The 23513-nt window shown below is 40.8% G+C and overlaps 1 protein-coding gene across 1 annotated transcript in view; it reads right to left on the bottom strand.

Moving 5' to 3' along the window:
- Positions 1 to 3008: 3008 nt before the first annotated feature.
- negr1 (neuronal growth regulator 1) overlaps positions 3009 to 23513 on the bottom strand; it is a 1562459-nt gene continuing 1541954 nt past the window's right edge. The window contains exon 7 of the mRNA XM_041208369.1: positions 3009 to 4914. Within this exon, the coding sequence (XP_041064303.1) occupies positions 4814 to 4914 (101 nt within the window). The 3' untranslated portion in view covers positions 3009 to 4813. The remainder of the gene's footprint in view (positions 4915 to 23513) is intronic.

Raw genomic sequence — 23513 nt, forward strand, 5'->3', positions numbered from 1 at the left:
ATCTCTGTCTTAAATGGGAGATCCCTTATGTTTAAACTGTGTCCCCTGGTTATAGTCTCTCCCACAAGGGGAAACATCCTTTCTGCATCCACCCTGTCAAGTCCTCTCATGATCTTACATGTTTCAATAAGATCACATCTCATTTTCTAAACTCCAATGGATACAGGCCATGTCCTAACTTTCCTCATAAAATAACCCCTTCATCCCAGGAATCAATCGAATGAACCTTCTCTGAAGTGCTTCTATTGCAATTATGTCATTTCTTGAATAAGAGACTGAAACTGTACACAGTACTCTAGATGTAGTCTCACCAATGCCCTGTACAACTGTAACGAAACTTCCCTACTGTTAAATTCTATTCCCCTTACAATAAATGACAACATTTCATTTAGCTTCCTAATCAGTTGCTGTTCCTGCATGCTAACTTTTTGTGATTCATGTACGAGGACATCCAGATCCCTCTGTACTGCAGAGTTCTGCAATTTCTCTCCATTTAAATAACATGCTGCTTCTCTGTTCTTCTTGCCAAAGTAGACAAGTTCACATTTTCCTACATTATACCCCATCTGCCAATTTTTACCTATCTATATCCCTTTGCAGACTCCTTATATCCTCTTCACAACTTACTGTCCTATCTATCCATAAAAAGTGTTTTCAATGCTTTAAGTATTGGGCACAATTGTCTTATGATATATCAACACTTCTGTGTACAAGTTCTAACGCATGCATTTAAATACCAACACTCTTGTGAGAAGGTTTATGGCAAAGAGATTGCAGATGAAATTATACAAATACCAAAATTGGTTGAATATGATGCTAATGCTGGAACAGGCTACGGCTGTTGACTTCAACTAAATAACTAAAGTACACTACAAATCTGCCAGTCCATAGCTACACTTCCTCCCTCTCAAATTTACTTCCCTTCTCCCTAGAAGTCACTAATTCAAAGGGATAGACCTTGCCTTTGTGTCTTTGTGTAAAGCAGGTGATAGTGAGTCTTCAATGGAAATAAATTCAGGAGACATGAAACTGCCTGCTGACTGGATATCACCTGTCTTACACTACAGCACAAAGTTAAGTTCTACCTCGCAAGCGGGTTATAATTCCAATGGTGTTGTAGCCTCCTTCCTTCAGTGACTAGACTTCAAATGAATTGTGATAGCATTAGGAGATTAATGGTTCATGGGGTACAAGAGACCAAACACTAGTCTTTTCCACATCCACCGTCTGCAGATGCATACTTTACAGCAGGAAAACACAGGAGAACAATCATAAGCCATAGATGCTTCTTACCCTGCCTAAATTAAGGATGCAGAAACCAACTGTAATGTCTCTATTACCACTCTGAGCAAAACTAATGGAGCACAGCTTAGGGATCAAAACAAAGACTTCAGATTCAATTCTACAATGGACAGGGTTGACTACAGCCCAGTTACCTTTATTGTAGCATCAATAATTCTCAATTGTTAAATTCAAAACTTAATACAAAATTATTGGAGCAGAATATTTGGAAAATCAGTGCTACTGGATACATCAATGTTTTAATCTATCACTATAAAAGCCATTTGGCAGGCAAACAAATAAGTCACTGTACTATTTTACTCACCACCTTGTTACATGTGTTAGCTTTTTCCACTCTATTGTTGTTGCACAGGACACAATTTCTGTAAACATTCCATATATTAAAGTGGATGGATTGTAAATGGAGAGTCTCACAAGAGAAGAAGTAGATTTAATAGCATTGATGAAATTTCATTAAGAATGTAAAATCTGCCTTATTGTTGTAAACATTATTTTCCACATCACAAATCACTACAGGCAGCCCAGGCAGGCAGCAAAACTCAGGACACTGTCAGGCCATCTCCCAAAAATATTAGGAAAAATATTATTATTTATTATTATTATTTTCTGAAAAGAAATCTCCAATTAGTTCAGTTATGACAACAATGTTAGATTTCAAAGATGCTAATTGATTTCACTAGGATTTTAGTGAAGTGATACGCTTGATTTGTGAAATATTCATACCAGGCTCACACGACAATGATATACATCCAACTGTACAATCATAAATTTTGTCCCTGTAAACTTGGGTTGTAAACAGAAAGAGCATTTGAACTGTATAATATGAAAAAGGTGAAATATAAAAGATTACAGATATATAATTTATGTCATTTGTGGTGGAAGCAATTTGTGGTGATTGAAGAGAATCACCAGTCAGTATTGGTTCATATATTGATCTCTATTATGTTAGTAGACAAACTTTAACTAATCACTTTACTGCATTTTCTTCATAGTTCCCTGGTCTATTTTTGCTTTAATTTTAAACCATAATTTGTTATTTAAATCATGAATGTATTATTTTGTTTTGTAAGGACAACTGTGCTGTTGTATATTTTTCATAGGTTACGTGAACCTGGCATGAATATTTCACACATTTAGCCTTTCAAATCCTAGGGGGAACACTGAGTAGCTCTTTGAAGTTTAACGTTGATATCATATCTGGGATGATTGAAGGATTTTTCCCAGAAAAAAGTGTGTATTTGATTTGCTTTGTCGTAGGGAAGTTATAAACTATTTTACCATTTGCACCATTACAGTTAGCCAACTAAATTCATCATGTAGAACCATAACACATACACATATATAAAGGGTTACAACCTTCACAAAAAAGTGTTTGTAAACTAAAGCAAAGTTGCCAAACACATGCCTTTATATAAATTGCATTAAAAATGCATCAGTGCTTGCACTTGAGGTCACCATGATTGAAAATGATGCACAGCTTTTTGGTTTCACTCCCTCCTCCACAAGTAACAAAAGATTTGCCAAAAATTCCTTCATTAAGTTAGTATACTGAAGAGGTGGTCTGATAAATGGATTGGGGAAGGATATCAGCATATCATTTTCTTCATGTTGGCATTATGAACAAATTATATTATTTGGAGTGAGCTCCATCATCATGTCACAATATTTGCCAAGCAAATCAAAATAAAAAAGTTTAAACATTTGAATGAAGACAGTTTCACTTTAATAAATCAAACTTGTAATTGCAGAATTTTTGTAAAGGTATTCCTTACTGAACATCACTTTGCTGTTCTCGCTGCTGTAAACCCCAGATCTCACAAACCTTGTACAATTGTATAATTACTAGTTATTTTTGTTCTTTAATAACAACATTAGATTTTCTTTTCTCCTTATTCCAGGATTTTTGTAGGCAAAAATTTTGTTGGAGTAAATTAATATCTTAAATATGTTGCGTGCTTCTGTGCTGAAGATGCTAATTGAACACCATTACGATTGAAGTTGTGCTATGCATGTGTAAAGGCTATAAGGTTTGGCACAGATTGTTTTTTGAAGTACTGAAACCTAGATTTGACTTTTTGTTTTGTTGCAACTAGCTGCACAGCCATCTGGTCAAGAAAGTGTATGGTAGCATTCTTGTAACTTGTAAATTGGAGGCTTCCATTCTTACACTTTCCTGGTCTCAGGGTGAGCTAGAATTTAAAAATAACCACAATAATTTCTTGTTATCTTTCATATATAAACAAATGTAGTTATGTGCTGCAGCTTCATACAAGTCACAGCTTATAGATGGAAATACTGTTAAAGAGACAGTCTACACAATAGGTAGCAAAGCCACAAAAGCAGCCAGCCTGGATGAGCCTATCCGCATACTAAACTGGGAGGACTATCAGGCCAACCATCAAATACAGAATAGAGTGAAAAAAATAATCATGCCTTTATGCCATTTTATTCTACATTGAAATAAAGTCAATGGTTGTCACCAGCTGAAAAACAAATAGAAAGTTTTGGGTGGGATTTTCCATTAGAAAAGAAAGCTCTTGTGGAGGTTCCCACCTAAAATGTTAAACTGCCTTAACCTCCTTACATACTGTTTATTTCCAAAGAATGATTGTGTAATTTCACATTTCCAGTATTTTCACGTTTTCTCCCCCCATTTATTCTAACAATACAATGGGAGAGGGCAGGACTGAAATCCTATTGAACAAAATAATTACAAAAAAATGAAGTGAATACCATTTCTGTAAATGAGATCCCCAATCTGAAATGTCACTTCAAGTGTATGTGTGGGAGTGTTGTGAAAGGGAAAAATAAAACAGCGTGATAGATGACTGACCTACTCGTTCTAATTTTCTCCAGTAAACTTATTCTACAACTGCATGGGATTTTAGAAGAAAACTATAGTGTGTCAAAGGGTATCCCTGTGGTATTCATTCTAATATTTTGACAAATGATTATTTGAGGTGGATGCTTCTCTTGTTGTCAGTCTGTTCTATTGTACAAATAGGCTTCCTTGATTCAGGTTTTTTTTAACATATCTGTTAAAATTTCAGAACTAGACGCAAGAGGTCCATTTTCACTGAATGCCCTGTGACCTTACAGTACAATGATGAAGATTAAATCATATTATAGATGATGAAATCTCATGCAAGTGCCATATCTTTCTTGCATGTATTCAGCACCTTGGTAGGGTTAACCTAGTTTGTGAAGCGTTGCAGCTTATATGCAAGATATTACAATATATGTTTCAAAGTAACTTCCACAGCCTACGAAGCATGATAGAGCATGAGTTCTATGTTAGAACTTGATGATAACCTGAAAAGAATATAATTTAGACATTTATAGAATCATTAATCCTAGGAAAGTTTCACATCCCTGTGTTTGTACTGCTGGTTGATTCTCACATTTTTCCATTAATGAACTGTACCAGATTGTATTCCCAGCACTTGGAAGAGATTCTTGAACTTCTTTGTGGTTTTTTTTGTTCACTGCAGCTTGCACATTTCCCCTTCTGCTAGTATGTGCTGACCAGACAGGATAATGCCATCACCAGGCACCACCAGGATAAAATAACTTCAGCACTGCCGGTGATCCAATAATGCTCTGTGCTTGGCACTGTGAAAATAAGAGAAATCATAAATCGCTGCATAATTTGAAAAAAAACTTTAAGAAGCACATAAGAATATAGGAGTAGGAGATAGCCATTCAGCCGTTCAAGCCTGCTCCGCCATTCAATAAGATCATGGCTGACCTGATTTTAGCCTTAACTCCACTGTCCTATCTACCCCTCATAACCCTTGACTCCCTTGTCAATCAAAAATCTGTTTAACTCAGCCTTGAACATATTCAATGACGCAGCTCCACTGCTCTCTGCGAAGAGAATTCCAAACTCTAATGACACTCCGAGAAAAGAAATGCCTCCTCATCTCTGTCGTAAATGGAAGACCCCTTATTTTGGAAGTGTACCCCCTAGTTCTAGATTCCCTCATGAGGGCAAACATCCTCTCAGTATCCACCCTGTCAAGTTCCCTCAGAATCTTATATGTTTCAATAAGATCACCACTTATTCTTCTAAATTCCAATGAGCATAGATCAAGCCTGCTCAACCTTTTCTCAGAAGAGAAACCTTCCATCCCAGCGATCAGTCTAATGATCCTTCTCTGAACTGCTCTATTGCACCTATCTTGTTCCTTAAGTAAGGTGACCAAAACTGTAAAGAGCACTCAAGGTGTGGTCTCACCAATGCCGCGTACAGTTGTAACAAGACTTTTCTACTTTTATATGTCATCGCCCTTGCAATAAAGGACAACATTACATTTGCTTTCCTAATTACTTGTAGTACCTGTGTTCTAACTTGTTGGACATCCAGGCCCCTCTGTACCACAGTATTCTGCAGTCTCTCTCCATTTAAATAATATTTTGCTATTCTATTCTTCCTGCAAAAGTGGACAACCTCTCATTTTACTCCATCTGTCAAATTTTTGTCCACTCACAACCTATCTATATGCCTTTGCAGACTCTTTGTATTCTCCTCACAACTTGCTTTCCTACCTATCTTTGTATCGTCAGCAAATTTGGCTACAATACAGTTGGTGTCTTCATTCAAGTCACTGATATGGATTGTGAATAGTTGAGACCCCTGCACATCCTTGTGGCACTCCACTCACTACTGTTTGCCATCCTTAAAATGATCTTTTATCCCAACATTTTGTTTCCTGTGAGTTAGCCAGTCCTCTATCCATGCTAACATATCACTCCCAACACTATAAACCCATATGTCGTGCAGTAACCTTTTATGTGGCACTTCATCGAATGCCTTTTGGAAATCCAAATACATTACACCTACCAGTTCCCCTTTATCCACCCTGCTTGTTACATTCCCAAGGAACTTTAATAAATTTGTCAAACACTATTTACCTTTAACAAAACCATATTGACTCTGCATGATTGTCTTATTATTTTCTAAATGTCCTATTATACCACTTTAATAATGGATCCTATCATTTTCTCAAAGACATGTGTTAGTCTAACTGGCCTATAGTTTCTATCTCCCTCCTTTTTGAACAGAGGTGTTACATTTTCCAATCCTCTAGGATCTTTCCAGAATTTAAGGAATTTTGGAGGATTACAACCAATGCATCCACTATCTCTGAAACCACTTCTTATAAGACCCTAGGATGTAGGCCTCAGATCCAGGGGACTTGTCAGCCTTAAGTTCCATTAGTATTCCCCTCATTTTTTCTCTAGTGAGAGCAATTTCCTCCCTCCCTTTTGCCTCTTGATTTTCTACTATTCTCGGGAAGCTTTTTCTACCATCTATCATGAAGACAGATACAAAATACTTGTTCAAAGACTTTGCCATTCCTTGTTTCCCATTATTAATTCTCCAATCTCATGCTCTAAGAGACTGGTGCTCATTTTAGCTGCTCTTTTCCTTTTTATATAATTGTAGAAACTTTTACTGTTTGTTTTTATATTTCTTATTTTATATAGTTAGTTTTCTCATACTCTAATTTCTCCCTCTTTATTTTTTTTTTAGTTATCCTTTGTTTGTTTCTAAAACTTTCCAAATCCTCTGGCCTACTATGAATCCTCGCAGCATTGTTTGCCTTTTCTTTCAATTTGATACCACCCTTAACTTTCTTAGTTAACCACGGGTGGTGCATCCTTCTGGTAGTGTCTTTCTTCCTCCATGGAATATATCTTTACTGAGAGTTATGAATTATCTCAGTAAATGTCTGTCACTGCTTCTCTACCCTCTTCCCTTCTAACCTATTTCCCCAGTCCACGTTAGCTAACTCTGTCTTCATACCCTTGTAATTGCCTTTAAGTTTAAGACTCGGGTTATGGATCACATTTCTGACTCTCAAATGGAATATAAAATCCTACATGTTATCCTCTTGCCAGAGGATCAGCTATGGGGTCTTTAATTAATCCTGTCTACTTAAACATTACCAGGTCCAATATAGTCTGGTCCCTGGTAGATTCCAGAATGTATTGTTCTAAGAAACTGTCCTGAATACATTCTATGAAATCATCTTCCAGGCTACCTTTGCCAATTTGATTTGACCCATCGATGTGAAAATCAATTTGGTAACCCACGATTATTGCAGTGCCTTTCTTACAAGCCCCTATTACTTGTCAATGTATATGCTGTTCTACTGTGTGGTTAATGTTGGGGGGGCTATAAACTACTCCCACCAGTGATCTTCTTCCTTTGCTGTTTCTTATCTCCAACCAAACTGATTCTACATCTTGATCTTCTGAACCCAGCTCATTTCTCACTATTGTACTGATCTCATCCTTTATGAACAGAGCTACCCCACCTCCTTTTCTTTCCCTCCTGTCCATCTGAAAAGTCAAATACTCTTGAATATTCAGTTCTCAGTCTTGGTCACCTTGCAACCAGTATCTGCAATGGCTATCATATCAAACTCATTTATTTCTATTTGTGCTATCAATTCACCCATCCTGTTATGAATGCTGTGAGCATTCAGATAAAGAACTTCTAATTTTGTCTTTTTACCATTTTTGCCTTCTCTGACATTATTTGATGTTGCACTCCTATGTTTGTACACTCTGTCCCTTCCTGTCACAATTTGGTTATCCTTGCAAGTCAGATATGTTTTGGCCAGAGTGGACTGGGAGCAGCTACTTTTAGGTAAATCTGCATCACAGCAGTGGGACTCATTCAAGAAGGAAATAGGGAGACTACAGGGCCAACATATTCCAGTAAAGACAAAGGGTGGGACCAACAAATCCTGGGAATCCTGGATGTTGAGGGATATACAGGATTGGATAAAGAGAAAAAGGGAGGCTTACGGTTTATGGTAGATACCAAGGGCTCATAGCGGAAGTCCTAGAGGAGTATAGAATGTGTAGGGGGAACTTAAAAAGGGAATTAAGAGAGCAAAAGGGGGGCATGAAGAAACATTGGCAGGAAAAATAAAGAGAAATCCAAAGTTATTTTACAAGTACATTAAGAGCAAGAGGATAACTTGGGAAAGAGTAGGGCCCATAAAGGACCATAGTGGTAATTTGTGTGTGGAGCCAGAAGACGTAGGTTGGGTTCTAAATGAATACTTTGTGTCAGTGTTCACAAGTGAGAGAGATAACGTGGGTATGCCAATCAGGCAGTAGGACTCTGATATAATTTAAAGAAATTAGCATAGAAAGGGAGGAGGTTCTAAGTGATCTGAAAGGTTTAAAAGTAAATAAATCTCCAGGCCCGGATGAAATGTAACCCAGGCTGTTGAGTGAGGCAACGGAGGAGATAGCAGGGGTGCTGGCAATAATTTTCAATACCTCTCTGGCCACAGGAGAGGTGCTAGAGGACTGGAGGACAGCCAATGTGGTACCATTAATCAAGAAGGGAGGAAGGGATAAACCAAGGAACGACATGGCAGTCAATCTAACTCAGTGGCAGGGAAACTATTGGAAGCAATTCTGAGGGACAGAATTAATCTACTCTTGGAGAGGCAGGGATTAATCAAGGACATTCAGCATGATTTTGTTAAGGGAAGGTCATGTCTGACCAATTTGATTGAATTTTTCAAAGAAGTGACCAGGTGTGTAGACGAGGGCAATGCATTTGACGTAGTCTACTTGGACTTCAGTAAGGCTTTTGATAAGGTCCCGGATGGGAGACTGATAACAAAGGTAAGAGCCCACGGGATCTAAGGCAATTTGGCAAATTGGATCCAGAATTGGTTGAGTGGCAAGAAGCAGAGGGTGATGCTCGAGGGATGTTTTTGTGACTGGATGCCTGCGTCCAGTGGGGTTCCACAGGGATCGGTGTTGGGTCCCTTGCTGTTTGTGGTATATATGAACAATTTAGACTTGAATGTAGGAGGGTTGATCAGTAAGTTCGCGGATGACACAACAATTGGTGGGGTGGTAAATAGTAAGGAGGATAACCTTAGATTATAGGAGGATATAGATGGGTTGGTCAGATGGGCTTATCAGTGGCAAATGGAACTTAATCCGGATAAGTGTGAGGTGATGCGCTTGGGCAGGACAAACAAGGCATGGAAATATACGATGAATGGTACGACCCTGGGAAGTACCGAGGATCAGAGGGACCTTGGTGTGCATGTCCACCGGTCTCTTAAGGTAGCGGGACAGGTAGATAAGGTGGTTAAGAAGGCATATGGGATACTTGCCTTTATTAGCCGAGGCATAGAAGATAAGAGCAGGAAGGTTATGCTGGAACTGTATAAAACGCTGGTTAGGCCACGGCTAGAGTATTGTTCTGGAATCTGCATTACAGGAAGGATGTGATTGCACTAGAGAGAGTGCAGAGGAGATTTACCAGGATGCTGCCTGGGCTGGAGAGTTTTAGTTATGAGGAGAGATTGGATAGGCTGGGGTTATTTTCCCTGTAGCAGAGGAGATTGAGGGGGGACATGATTGAGGTGTATAATATTATGAGGGGCATAGATCAGGTAGACAGGAAGAAACTTCTCCCCTTGGTAGAGGGATCAATAACCAGGGAGCATAGATTTAAGGTAAGGGGCAGGAGGTTTAGAGAGGATGTGAAGAAGAATTTTTTCACCCAGAGGGTGGTGGGAATCTGGAACTCACTGCCTGAAAGGGTGGTCGAGGCAGAAACCCTCATAACCTTTAAGAAGTATTTGGATGTGCACTTGCAATGCCATGGCAAAGAAGGCTATGGGCCTAGTGCTGGAAAATGGGATTAGAATAGTTAGTTAGTTGTGTGACTGGCGCCGAAGGGCCTTTTTCTGTGCTGTAGACCTCTGTGACTCTATGACTCTAAATATTATTACCCAGCACTATTGCCTTGTTTTGTCTCTTTAACTTTACAAATCTCCCCTCAGGTGAACTGCCCACCCCTTTGTTGGTGTGAAACTTTATGGTCCCCACTGGTAGGTTTGAAAGCAGGAGGGGCTCATAAAATGCAGCACATGGCTTACCCACCGCTTACCTGCCCTTTTGCCCCTGGCATGTCTCCCATTTTACAGGGAGTGGTGGGAGACATCAGGTGGCTTGCTCACCCTTGAGACTTTTGAGGCCTTTAGGTGGACAAGTAATGGCCACTTAAGTGCCTCATTCCACCTGGCCACTACTTTACGCACGGCAGGGAGAGCCCACACCAAACAGCTAGCCTGGCAGCTTTATCTGCACAGGCTGAGGTTGGGCCAAGGTAGGGGTGTACCTCCTTTGGGTGTCCCCTGTGCCTATCAGATGCGCCTCCCCCAAGGTCGTATCCCCTTTAAAACCCTCAATCTCCCAGCCCTCTCAAATCCAGCCCTCCAGCCCCCTTGCTCCCTTGCAGGGGCCTGCTAACCAGGCCCTATTGACACCCCTGACTTACCTTCAGTCCAGCCTCCATTAACTCTTCTTCTTCAGGGACTGGCTGTAGTCCCAGTAGTGATCTCTGCTTGAACCTGGCACTGCTGGGACTACAGAGCTGCCAGCCATCCAATTGGCTGGCAGCACACTAAGGTGCGACTTCCTCCTCAGATGGTGGCCGAAGTCTTGTTCCTAGCCAATTAACGCCCTACCAAACGTTAAATGGCTGCAAAGCAGCCAGTATCAGCAGGGATGTGTTTCCTGCTGACTCTTTGGGTAGCAAAGTGGGAAACCCAGCCATCCAAAAAATTCTGCCCTTTAGTTTAAAGGCCTCTTTACAGTCAAATGATTTTAGATAGTGGTTTTACAATAAGTAATTAGGCCACTAATCATGTCATACCGAGGGAATGAAGACTGCAGATGAAATCAAATTATACTCCATAATAAAGAGAATTTAATATACGAATAGCAGCATATTTTTATTAAAAATGATTGATGACTTTTGTGCTCACATGCAGGATATTAATTGGGAATTAAGCATTCCTATTTTGGTCTTGGTAGTTCTCTGGAATCACACTGAAACATCCCCTCTCAAGTCTGAGCCTAGACAGAATATGTTGACAGGCTTTTCAAACATATAGGCAACATTTTCCCCCCATCGGTGGGGAAGTGTGGGAACAGGCGTGGGTGGGCGCTCCTCCAATCGGCGTCCCCGATTGGGGGCGCGCCACCATTTTTTGGGGCAGGCCCCAGCGTAGCGTCCGCATGGAAGTGCTGTGCGCTCCCTGTGTGGGTGGGGTGGAGGAATGGGAAATGCAGAAGTGCGCTCCTTCACACATGCGCGTGAAGGAACGCTCCGATCTCCCTGAGACTAAGTGCTGCCTCAGGGAGATCAGTTCTCAAAGGGAAAAAATTTTTGTTTCGAAAATTTCATTTGCCATCCATGTCTCCTCATGTGACGATGTCACATGAGTTGGGACATGGACATAACTTTAAGTAAAAATGAATGTTAATTTTTTAATTCAGTCATGAAACGTCATCCCGCCCGTGGATGAGGTTTCATGCGTTTTCAGGTGGCCGCCAGCGCTCCCGACCTGCCCACCAACCTTAAGGTTGAATAGGCAAGTCCACTAATTGCTTTAATTGACTATTGAATGGCCTCAACAGACCATTGACAGGTCGGTGGGTGCACAGCTGACTCGGCTGCACCCGTAACGACCTGAAAATGCAAATGACGTGGGATGACATAGGGAGTTCCGCCCGCCGTCATTCCATGTCATTTTATGCGTCGGTGAGCGGGCCCCGCCCCCGCTTGCTGACAGGAAAATTTTTGCCATAGGAATGATTGTGGCCAAGCCCACTTTCAACCTCAACTGACATTCACATGTTAAGAGAACTTAAGGCATTTAGAGGAAGAACCTCCAGAGTGGAAACTCTGCCATCCTTTCCTCCTCTTTAGCCTAGGACTTTAATGTCAACTATAGCAATCTCACTACTGTCTTCATTGAACATACATAAACCAGAGCAGTGCAGTGATCAAAGCTGTAGCTCACGAACCACCCACATGCTACATTCATTCACTAAGCCATTGGGTAGCAACCAACTTAAATTTAACAGAATTGTACCTTCCATAATATTTTAATAACTTCATATGCACTGCCACATAAATAGCCTGACACATTGCTCACATCAAATTGCACAGTTAATTGTAAAGCTGTAAAAGAAATGTTTTATCAAAATAAAAGCAAAATATTGCGGACGCTGGAAATCTGAAACAAGAGCAAAAATTGCTGGAAAAGCTCAGTAGGTTAGACAGCATCTGTGGAGAGGAAGACAGAATTAACGTTTCAAGTCCATATGACTCTTCTTCAGACCTAAAGGGAAGTAAAAATATGATGAAATATATACTGTTAAAGTTGGTGGGACAGGTGGAACTAGATAGGCCAGCGATAGGTGGAGGGAAAGGAGAGATTGCAAAAGATGTCATAAACAAAAGGTCAAAGGTGGTAATACTGGCTAAAAGAGGTGCTAATGGTGACATTAAGAGCAGAAAGCAGGGTGAGCAAGTGACAGATGGCCCTAGTGAGTGTGGGATGGGGGGAGGGGATGGTGTGGGAAAAAAGATCGGAATAGGCTAAAAGATGGGGATAAAACAATGAATGGAAATAAATTTTAAAAATAATAATAGAAATAGATGGGAAAAAATATAAATATAAAAATTAAAAAATAAATATTTAGAAAAGGGATCAAAAAGGGGTGAAGTTGGAGGAGAGAGTTCATGATCTGAAGTTGTTGAACTCAATGTTAAATCCGGAAGGCTGTAAAGTGCCTAGCTGGAAGATGAGGTGCTGTTCCTCTAGTTTGCGCTGAGCTTCACTGGAACATTGCAGCAGGCCCAGGAAGGACATGTGGGCATGAGAGCAGGGTGGAGTGTTGAAATGGCAAGCGACAGGAAGGTCTGGGTCATGCTTGCGGACAGACCAATGTGGATCAATGTAGAGGAGACTGCATTGGGAGCAGTGAGCGCAATTGATCAAATTGAGGGAAGTGCAAGTGAAGTACTGCTTCACTTGAAAGGAGTGTTTGGGTCCTTGGACGGTGAGGAGGGGGGAAGTAAAGTAAGTGTTGCGCCTTCTGCGATTGCATGGGAAGGTGCTGTGGGAGGATCACTACGCTTGAGGCGTAGTGGGTGATAGAGGAATGGACCAGGGTGTTCCGGAAGGAATGGTCCCTATGGAATGCCGACAGTGGGGGTGAAGGGAAGATGTGTTTGGTGGTGGCATCATGCTAGAGTTGGCGGAAATGGTGGAGGATGATCCTTTGAATGCGGAGGCTGGTGGGGTGAAAAGCGAGGACAAGGGGGACCATATCGTGGCTCTGGGAGGGAAAGGAAGGTGTGAGGGCAGAGGTGTGGGAGATGAGTCATAATGTTTTATTAAATTGGACAATATAAAATCATGTTTAAGTGGAATTAATAAAAGGCTGCAGGTAACTGAATAATGATGGCCTAAACTGATCTTTACTCCCAATCTTCCGAGTTCATAGTCCAAAGTAAATGGCAACTTTGCTGCAGGTAAATTGCTCCTAATGATGTAGAGTTCTAGGCCAAAAAATGCAACTTATAATTGGAGAGGAAGGAGAGAGGTAGTCAGGTGAAAATATTCACCAAAAGAGCACCAGATTTGTAAAATAAATTGCTAGGGGAGGTCCTTGAGGCAGACAATATGAATGAATGAACTCAAGAGACCTTTAGATATATTTTCAGTAAGGAAAGGCAGGTAGGTGGGGGTTGATCTGTCATTAAGAAACAGACTGAGCCCAATCACCTTTTTGTGCTTATAGAAATTAAGTGTTCATTAACAGGTAAATATTTATGTCAAATTAACACACCCATTTACCAAGAGAAATCCAGAAACAAATGAGATCAAGACCAGAATTTATTGTGGGTGATTGGGGTCTTGTCCACCAGATGGAGAATCGTTGAGAGCCCTCCGTTACTTCTTTCCGGGAGGCCAGACGCTATTCCATTCCAATCAGGCAATTATCTGGGCATTGTCAGGCCTCTCATCCGATTAAGCCCCCAGTGGGGTGGGAAATTGCCCCTGAGAGCTGTCAGCCAATCAGAGGGTGGCAGTTCCAGTACCGGGAGCGTTGGCCACTAATGCAACTACAGTGAAGATCACCAATGGATTCTCAGAAAGAGGTGAGTGTGGGCGGGATGTGGGTGACAAGGAGGAGTTGCTGGCAAGATGGGGGAGGAGGGATGGAAGTTGGAACCAAAGGTAGTCCATGGGGCCCCCCTTCCTGATGATGGGTACCTCGACTGGGGTTCCTGTGAACAAGGGACCCTGCTGCCGCCCAGGGTTAAGTGGACACTTAAGGGCCTCAACTGGCCTCTGGGTGGGAAGGAGGGATCTCCAGCTGCACATTCCCACCCGATCACATGACATCCCCTACCTACGAACTTGCCTCCAGGGGAGGACAGGGCATTAAATTCCAACCCAATATATTTGTGAAGGTCAGTTAAAATATTTTTCCAAACATTAAAAATGCTTCTATGATGTGACTCTCAAGGAATGAAATAAACAGTTTTTAATATTACACAGACAAAAATACCTGGAAAAACTCAGCAGGTCTGACAGCATCTGCGGAGAGGGATACAATTGACGTTTCGAGTCAAAACATTAACTGTGCTCCTCTCCGCAGATGCTGTCAGACCTGCTGAGTTTTTCCAGGTATTTTTGTTTTTGTTCTAGATTTCCAGCATCCGCAGTATTTTGCTTTTATCTTAGTTTGTAATATTATACTGGCCTGGTTCTGTTGGAAGCAAGGGAGGGGCAATGGAGGTTATTTAACAAAATAATTTGCTCATAATTTGATTTTTAGCAAATTTTGAACATCACATTTCTACACAGGTAAATGATACAAAAAAGTCTCCAAACAGTGCTACAAAATAGGTAGGGTTGTACCTAGTGAGGTAGCTTGCCTAAATGCATCAGAATGGCTTGTACTTTCATAAGATTGGGGTAACTTTCCCGGAAGCATTCGAGCTAGGTCATACTGTGTTCAAATGCTAATAACTTTTAAATACACAATTTGTCATTTTGGTCTGGTATCCATTTTTCAGTCCTGTGTACACCAAAATGTTTAAAGTATTGAGTATTTGTAAATTAAAAGCAAGTTCATTCATCCATTGTGTAACCTAACTTCTTTGTACTATTTAAGAACATAAAGCATTTAACAAGAAACTGCATTCAACTCGTTCTTCTACAGGAGTGGTTATAATCCCTTATTTATTTACTGCCCTAAAAAGCTTCATTTTGTCCTTCCAAAAGGACAATCAAATGAAACACCTCAGTATCCAACTATAGTTTAAAATATTTTTAAAACATCTTTAGAGTCTTAGTGATTTTTGTTTGGTCATCCAATTTCTATTTGTCCCATTACTTCCTTCCTCTGAAGATGGCGACTTATGCATAGGTACAGCAAAACAGGTGCTCCCATAGACACATTGCCCAAGTAGCTATTTGTCACATGTAAAGCCAATGTGAGTGAGTGTAGACTGATCATTTGATAATATGAGGCATCATGGCCAAGATTACCCAGGTCAAACCTAACAAACACATGTACTTTTAGCAATATGGAATGCCTGGGCTAAGAAAGGAGAACATAAGCCACAGAGACCAAATGTGTTTTCATTTCTATTCCAGCTGATATCTGCTAACTCAGCATTGGAAAAAAGATCAAACTAGGGAGCTTTCTGGGTATACTGCTTAAAACCACACCTATGGTCTATTTACCTTCTGAGCAACCAAATGTGGACCTTCGCTTACTCGGTTGTTATCCAATGAAGTAGATATTTTCAAATCAAAATCACAGTTCTGCATTGCCCTAATATTTAATTGAGATATAATTTTTGTGCCTTTATTGCTAAAACTTTTCTAAGTACATAAATACTACTTAAGTAATCTTCAAGATTCAAGTTTTTAGGCAAATTGAGTTTTTAGGTGGAAATGCAGGTCAGCACTCTGGAATAGTTGCATCTCCAGCTCAGCAGTGAGGTGTGAGCAGGCACTGTGGTAAGCCAGTGCATGATGTACAGATAACTGTAATAATTAATTAGGTGACAAAGATGATGATTAGAAAAAGGAGCACATCATAAACAACCTTCAGAATTTCATTAACCAATCACTTCTAAATGCATGGGATTATCAAACAGCTTACAGCTTCCATCAAAATTTCAGGAACATCAAAGCAAAGCATAACTGAAATGTAAAGTTCCAACTTTTCTCTCAGTTTCCATAATAAAAGTATCAAAAGAGTCTGGCTAAATGCATGCGGGCATACTGACCTGTGATGAGGGGAGGATTAGAAGGACTAGTATAACTAGTAGACTCAATTAGCTCTACAAAAAGGGGGAAAGGAAAAGGAAAAAAATGACATGTATCTTTCATCAAAATATGGAAGATAATGCAGACAAACAACTACAGGCAGACAGATGGTTAACAGATAGATACCAGACTTGGATGACAATTTAAAAGAAATGATGTCCTTCTTAAAATATATATGGCATACATGGTAACTTTCATATTTTCAAAGTTAAAACTGCTTTGGTTTCAATAATTGGCCTTTTTAACTGGATTGAGTTTTTTAAAAAAATGCACAGGCAACATATATTGATGAAAAAAGTGTTTGGGAAACATGGAAACTCTGGAAGCTATAGAAATTGCGTTGAAATGCACTGCACCATCACTCACATGTGATGCTTTTAGAATAAACTGACTTGGGGGCAGCTTTTCCAACCCAACATAATTTCCCAACAATTTTTTCACCCGTGAAGACAAGCATCAAGTGGAACTTCCTTCTTCACCTTATCATTACTTTTAGACAGGTTCATCTTAAATATACTTAAACTTATTGTTTTAAGTAAGGACATCACTCATACTACTCAGTAACCTTTGAATTTTTAAATAAAAAGGGTTCTAAGAGAAAGTAATAATTTTCCTGCCTTGTAATTATTATACTGCTTGAAAATTAAAAAAAAAATACAAACAAGGCTTTAGAAAGCAGCTGTAGTCTATTACATGGCAGGATAAGAACAGGTTATGCTATAATAAACAATGTGATGGACACGCTGAAACAGGCTGGAAGGCATTGAGGAGTCAAGGTGATACTGGAAATGGGTTCCCTTGTAGCAAGAAGACCAATGTCTCCCTTGCCCTTCTATCCCATGTGTTTATATTATCCCTCAAGAAACCCCTAGGTTTCTTCTAGGTCAACTGTTTGGCTTGTTTCTTTAATATTGCAGATGTCTTTAAGGGCATGGCAAAGCCAAAATGTATTCTCACTTCTCTCACCGAACTCAGTGTAACGTTCCAACATCACAAGATATGGTAATAATGAATCATTGGAAAATCATGCACCATCCTGGATGTGTCTGCACAGCGCACTTCCAGTGCACTGTAGTCACAATTCTTCAGACAGCATTTACCTTAGAAAAGCCATCTTATTGTTTGGAATCTATTATTTGGCAGTTTCCATATGCATCAACCTGATATTACAGACAAGAAAAAGCAACAAATGCAGAAATTGGTGTCAGATTGGTGTCAAACCGTTAATATACTTCTAACTGAAACACCAAACATAAATATTGCAGCATTTCATACAGCTGAGGCCAATTCAATGTCTTTTGAGAGTGATCAATGATGATGAAGCAAGAGAAACTCTTTGAGTGAAGGGCTATTAGCCTGAAAATCTAAAATAAAAGCATAATCTCATTAACCTTTGACCGGATATGGTAGATAGTTAAGTTTTCTACTCAATCTATTTTTTGTGGATAATGATAGGTTTTTCAGCCCTATACTCAAGAAATGGATTTAGTAGAGTTGATAGAGGAATAGAATGATCATTGTTTGGCAACAAAATGAGCTAGTTGCACTGAATGGGCTTTCTTTTTGTTAAAGTAGAAGTATGAGTTTAGAGTGTGGGTATGTATTAGATGTTACTGTGGAACAGGTAGATTATTGTACAATCATTAGGAACAACTGTACACTTTGAATTTTGAGATAAAATGAATTGTTCAAACGAGTTATGCAGTTTGGTGGTTTACTTTCACTGGTTTGTATCTCCATTGAAGGAGGACTGAAATTCATGATTGTGATGTGCGGGTGTCAGATGACTTCAAAATGAACCATCTAATCAATAGTGTAACTATCTATGGTGAGAGAAACCAGATTGTATTACAATATAACAGGGAAGTGGACAAGGAAACTGAACAAGATCTGGACAGGGAAATGTGAACAATTGTACCAAAGAGGGGAAGCTGAAGCGGGTCATGATTGAAGTACAGGAAAGGATACAAAGATATCAGGCAGGTTTGTGCTAACTGGCATGGAATAGAGGATTGAAACAATGCTGTGCTGAGATTCAGTACTAGGAAGATAAATTTGAGTGCTAGCAGGGGGAGGGAGGGCAGGGTGGTGGGTGGAACCTCAGGAAAACAAAAATATATAGCTTTGACTCAATTTTCCCTTCACAATTGGGGGGTGGCTTCCAAGTTCCAAGCTCAATCTGGCAATGCAAATAATAAACATTCTAGATCAGTTAACATGATATGAATCTTTTTCACTGTGTATCCTGAGAGATAAATGACAGGAAAATCTTAAATTAAAATTATTGAGTTAATTCCTTGTTCTTTAAATGTTGTAACAGAAACATTTAGTATAGCAATCATTTGTATTCTGGCTGACCTAATTCACTAATATTCAAGATTCTCATGAATTATATGATGGTTTGCCACAAGCCACAAGTCCCAAATATCCTCTCGCCACACCAGTGTCTTCCACCCTTGTTGTACTGTAAGTAAAGGTTTCTCTTGGTTAAGCATGGTGATATAATTTCTCTTTCCTCATGATTATTGTTTAACACTTTAAATACACTTTTTTAATCCAATGTTGTAGGCCATTTACACTACAGTGCTCCCAATTACAGCTATGGTTAGTTTTCAACATTGTTATATTAAATCACACTTAGTGTATGTGATAAATGGAAAATAATTAAATCTGGTAATGAAAATAACCATTCGTTCAGGTTACTCAATTAACTGAACAATTAAAAGATTGAAAAATTCAAAAAAGAAACTTAAGCCATAAGTCTAATGCTTAATTTAGTCATAAACTACAATTGTAAATGAAAATTACCCTTATCAATAAACAGTTAATGGAACATTTCTTAAGAAATGTAACAGGGCGCTTTATCCCCATGGTAAACAGAATATTTTTCTCCCTGGGATACACTGTGCGCCACCAATTTATGAAGACCTTGCATTTCTCAACTCACCATCAGTATGAGATGCTAACATTTATTTAAATAGATAAAGAAGGATTACAATGCTGCCTATCTTTGTGTCATCAGCAAACTTGAATATGTGGATTTTATCCCATTATCAAAGTCATTTAAACATGTGAGGCCCCAAAGAAGATGCTTGCATGATAACACCATCCTGCAAATTATAGAATACCTGCCCCGTATCACTAAACACTGTATCCTGCCACTCATGCAATTTCCTAACCAGACCAATAATTTGCCTCCAATTCCATGCACTTCAACTTTATCTAACAGCTTCATATTATGGACTTTGTCAAATGCCTTCTTGAAGTCCAAATAAATATCATCCGTAGACATTCCCCTGACCACTACTTTAACAAGCTGTTTAAAAAATTCAATGGCCAGGATACTTAGGTCGGTGAGCGGGGGCGGGGCCCACTCGCCGACGTGTAAAATGATGCGGGATGACTTTGGGCGGAACTCCCGACGTCACCCTGCGTCATTTCAATTTTCAGGTCGGTGGAGGTGCAGCTGAATCAGCTGTGCGCCCGTTGACCTGTCAACGGCCTATTGAGGACATTTAAAAAGTAATTGAAATAATTCATGGACCTGCCGGTCCAACCTTAAAGATGGAGGACAGGCCAGGAGCCCTGGCGGGCTTCAGAAAAAGCAAGAAACCTCATCCACTAGCGGGATGAGGTTTCATGAGGGTTTCTAAAAATTTATAATTGTTTGATTAAAAGTGATGGACATGTGTCAACTCATGTGACAGTGTCACATGAGGGGACATGTCAGGGAAATTTTAATTTTGCCCCTTCACTATTTTTAAATTTGGTGCTGATCTCCCTGAGGCAGCGCTTAGCCTCAGGGAGATGAGTGTGCTCTTTCACGTGCATGCGTGAAAGAGCGCACTCTCGGCTGAGGGATTTCCCCCCCTGCCCGCACTGGGAACGCATAGCGCTTCCTGGCGGACGCCACGCTGGTCAGGCCTTAATTGGCCCGCCCACGTAAAATGGCGGTGTGCCCCAATCGGGGGCACAGATCAGACGGGCACCTGCATGCGCCCGCTCCTGCACTTCCTACCCTGATGGGGGGAAAATTCTCCCCAATTAGTTTGTCAGGCATGACTCACCCTTTATAAATCCATGTTCGCTCTCCCTTATCAGCTGAAAGTTTTCAAGGTATTCAGTCATCCTACCCTTAATTACTGGCTCCAGAAATTTTTTTTTTGTATTTGTTCATGGGATGTGTGTGTCACTGTTCATCCCTAACTGCCCTTGAGAAGGTGGTGGTGGGCCACAAACTGTCTTGAAGCAATGCAACCTATGTGATGTAAGCACATTCAGAGTACTGTTAGGAAGAGAGTTCCAGGATTTTGGCCCAGTGACAGTGAAGGAAGAATAAAATAGTTCCAAGTCAGGATGGTATGCGGGTTGGAACGGAACTTGCAGGCGGTGGGGTTCCATGCTTCTGATACTCTTGTTCTCCTAGGTGTTAGAGATGAAGGATTTAGAAGGTACTGTTGAAGGGACCTTACTGAGCAGCTGCAGTGCATCTTGTAGATGGTACACACTGTTGCCACTGTGCACTGCTGGTGGAAGGAACGAATATTTAAGATAGTGTGGTACCAATAAAGTGGGCTACTTTTCCAGGATGGTGTTAAGCTTCTTGAGTGTTTCAGGTGCTACACTCATCTAGGCAAGTAGGGAGTATTGCATCACACTCCTGACTTGTGCCTTGTAGATGGTAGACAGGCTTTGGGGAGTCAGGACATAAGTTACTGCCACAGAATTCCCAGCTTCAGACCTGTTCTTGTGGCTAAGAATTTATATGGCTGATCCAGTTAAGTTTCTTGCCAAGTTAACCACCCAGGATGTTGATGGTGGAGAATTCAATGATGGTAATGCCATTGAATGTCAATGGGAGATGTTTAGATTATCGCTGGTTCATATGGTCATTACCTGGTACTTGTGTGGTACAAATGTTCCTTACCACTTATTAGTCCAAGCTTGAATGTTGTTCAGGTCTTGTTGCGGACAGACACAGGCTGCTTCATTTTCTGAGGAATTAAGAATGGTGCTGAAGAATTGTGCAGTTATCACTGAACATTCCCACTTCTGATCTTATGATGGAGGGAAGCTCATTGATGAAGCAGCCGAAGATGGTTGGGCCTAGTACACTAACCTGAGGAACTCCTGAAGCAACGTCCTGAGTCTGAGATGATTGGCCTCCAACCAAAGCAACCACCTTTCTTTGTGCTACGTATGACTCCAAGCAACTGACTTCAGTTTTGCTGGGGCTCCTTGATGCCATACTCAGGCAGATGTTGCCTTGATGTCAAGGGTAGTCACTCTCACCTCACCTCTGGAATTCAGCTCTTTTGTCTATGTCTGGTCAACAGTTGTAATGAGGCCTGGAGCTGAGTGTGTCAGGTGAAACCCAAACTGTGCATCGATGAGCAGGCTATTGCTGAGGAAGCGCCACTCGATGCACTGTTGAAGACACCTTCCATCACTTTGCTGATGATTGAGAGTAGACTGATTGAGTGGTAAGTGGCTGAGTTGGATTTTTCTTGCTTTTTGTGGACAGAATATACCTGGACAATTTTCCACGTTGTCAGGTAGATGTCAATGTTGTGGTTTGGCTGCAATGCGGCTAGTTGTGGAGCAGATGTCATCAGTCTTGCAGTCGAGATGTTGTCAGGGCCCATAGTCTTTGATGTATCCAGTGCCTTCAGCCATTTCTTGATATATAGTCATGTAGAGAGAATTGAATTGGCTGAAGACTGGCATCCTTGATGGTGAAGACCTCAGGAGGAGACTAAGAGACGGATCATCCACTTGCCACTTTTGGCTAAAGATGGTTGCAAATGCTTCAGACTTTCAGGGCTCCACCATCATTGAAGATGGGGATGTTTGTGGAGTTTCCTCCTCCAGTTGTTTAATTGTCCATCACCATTCATGATTAGATGTGGCAGGACTGCAGAGCTTTGGTCTGATCTGTTGGCTGTGGGATCACTTAGCTTTCTCTACAGCATGCTGCTTCCACTGTCTAGCATGCATGTACTCCTGTGCTGCACTTCACCAGGTTAGCATCTCATTTTTAGGTGTGCCTGGTGCTGTTCCTGGCATGCTTGCCACATTCCTCATTGAACCAGAGTCGATCACCTGGCTTGATGGTAATGGTAGAATGAGGGATATTACAGGCTAGGAGTTTACAGATTATGTTTGAATACAATTCTTTTGCTGCTGATGGCCTCATGGATGCTCAGTTTTGAACTACTAGATTTGTCCTGAATCTATCCATTTAGTACAGTGGTGATGGCACACAACATGGTGGAGGGTGTTCTCAGTGTTAAGATGGGCTTCACCTCCACAAGGATTGTGCAGTGGTCATTCCTACCAATAGTAATGCACAGGTGCATCTGTGATGGATGGATTGGTGAGGACTAGGTCAAGTAGGTTTTTCCATCTTGTTGGTTCTCTCACCACATGCTACAGGCCCTGTTTGGAAGATATGTCCTTCAGAACTCGGCCAGCTTGGTGAGTTGCAGTGCTACTGAGCCACTCTATTTTATGTGCCCCACCCTGAGTACATTTTGGGCTCTTCTTACACTCAATAGTATTCACAATACAGATTCATCCACTGAGGAAGGATGGTTGGTGGTAATCAGCAGGTTTCCTTGGTCATCTAGTGCCATGAGGTTTCATTGGGTCAGGCCCAGGGATGGTGATGAAGGTGTCTGAGCCATTAGCTGTAAGGTATGACTTGGTAAGTATGACTATATTAGGCTGTTGCCAGTCTGTGAGACAGCTCTCCTAATTTTGGCACAAGCCCCCAGATGTTAATGAGGATAATTTTCCAGGGCAGCTCAGCAGTTGTGTCTGTCATTTCCTGTGCCTAGGTTGATGTTGGGTGGTCTATTTGTGTAATAACTTGATGGAGCAGCAGGATTGGTGAAGAAAAGGCTAAATTTTATTTAGGAGACATGTAGAGGTGCTTGCAGGCTAGACACGATCTCCCTGTCAGAAGCCCCGCCCACAGGATTACCTGCGCAATAAGCTTTTGGCCAAAGC

This window comes from Carcharodon carcharias, chromosome 16 (assembly GCF_017639515.1).
Source record: "Carcharodon carcharias isolate sCarCar2 chromosome 16, sCarCar2.pri, whole genome shotgun sequence".
In the NCBI taxonomy this organism is placed as follows: domain Eukaryota; kingdom Metazoa; phylum Chordata; class Chondrichthyes; order Lamniformes; family Lamnidae; genus Carcharodon; species Carcharodon carcharias.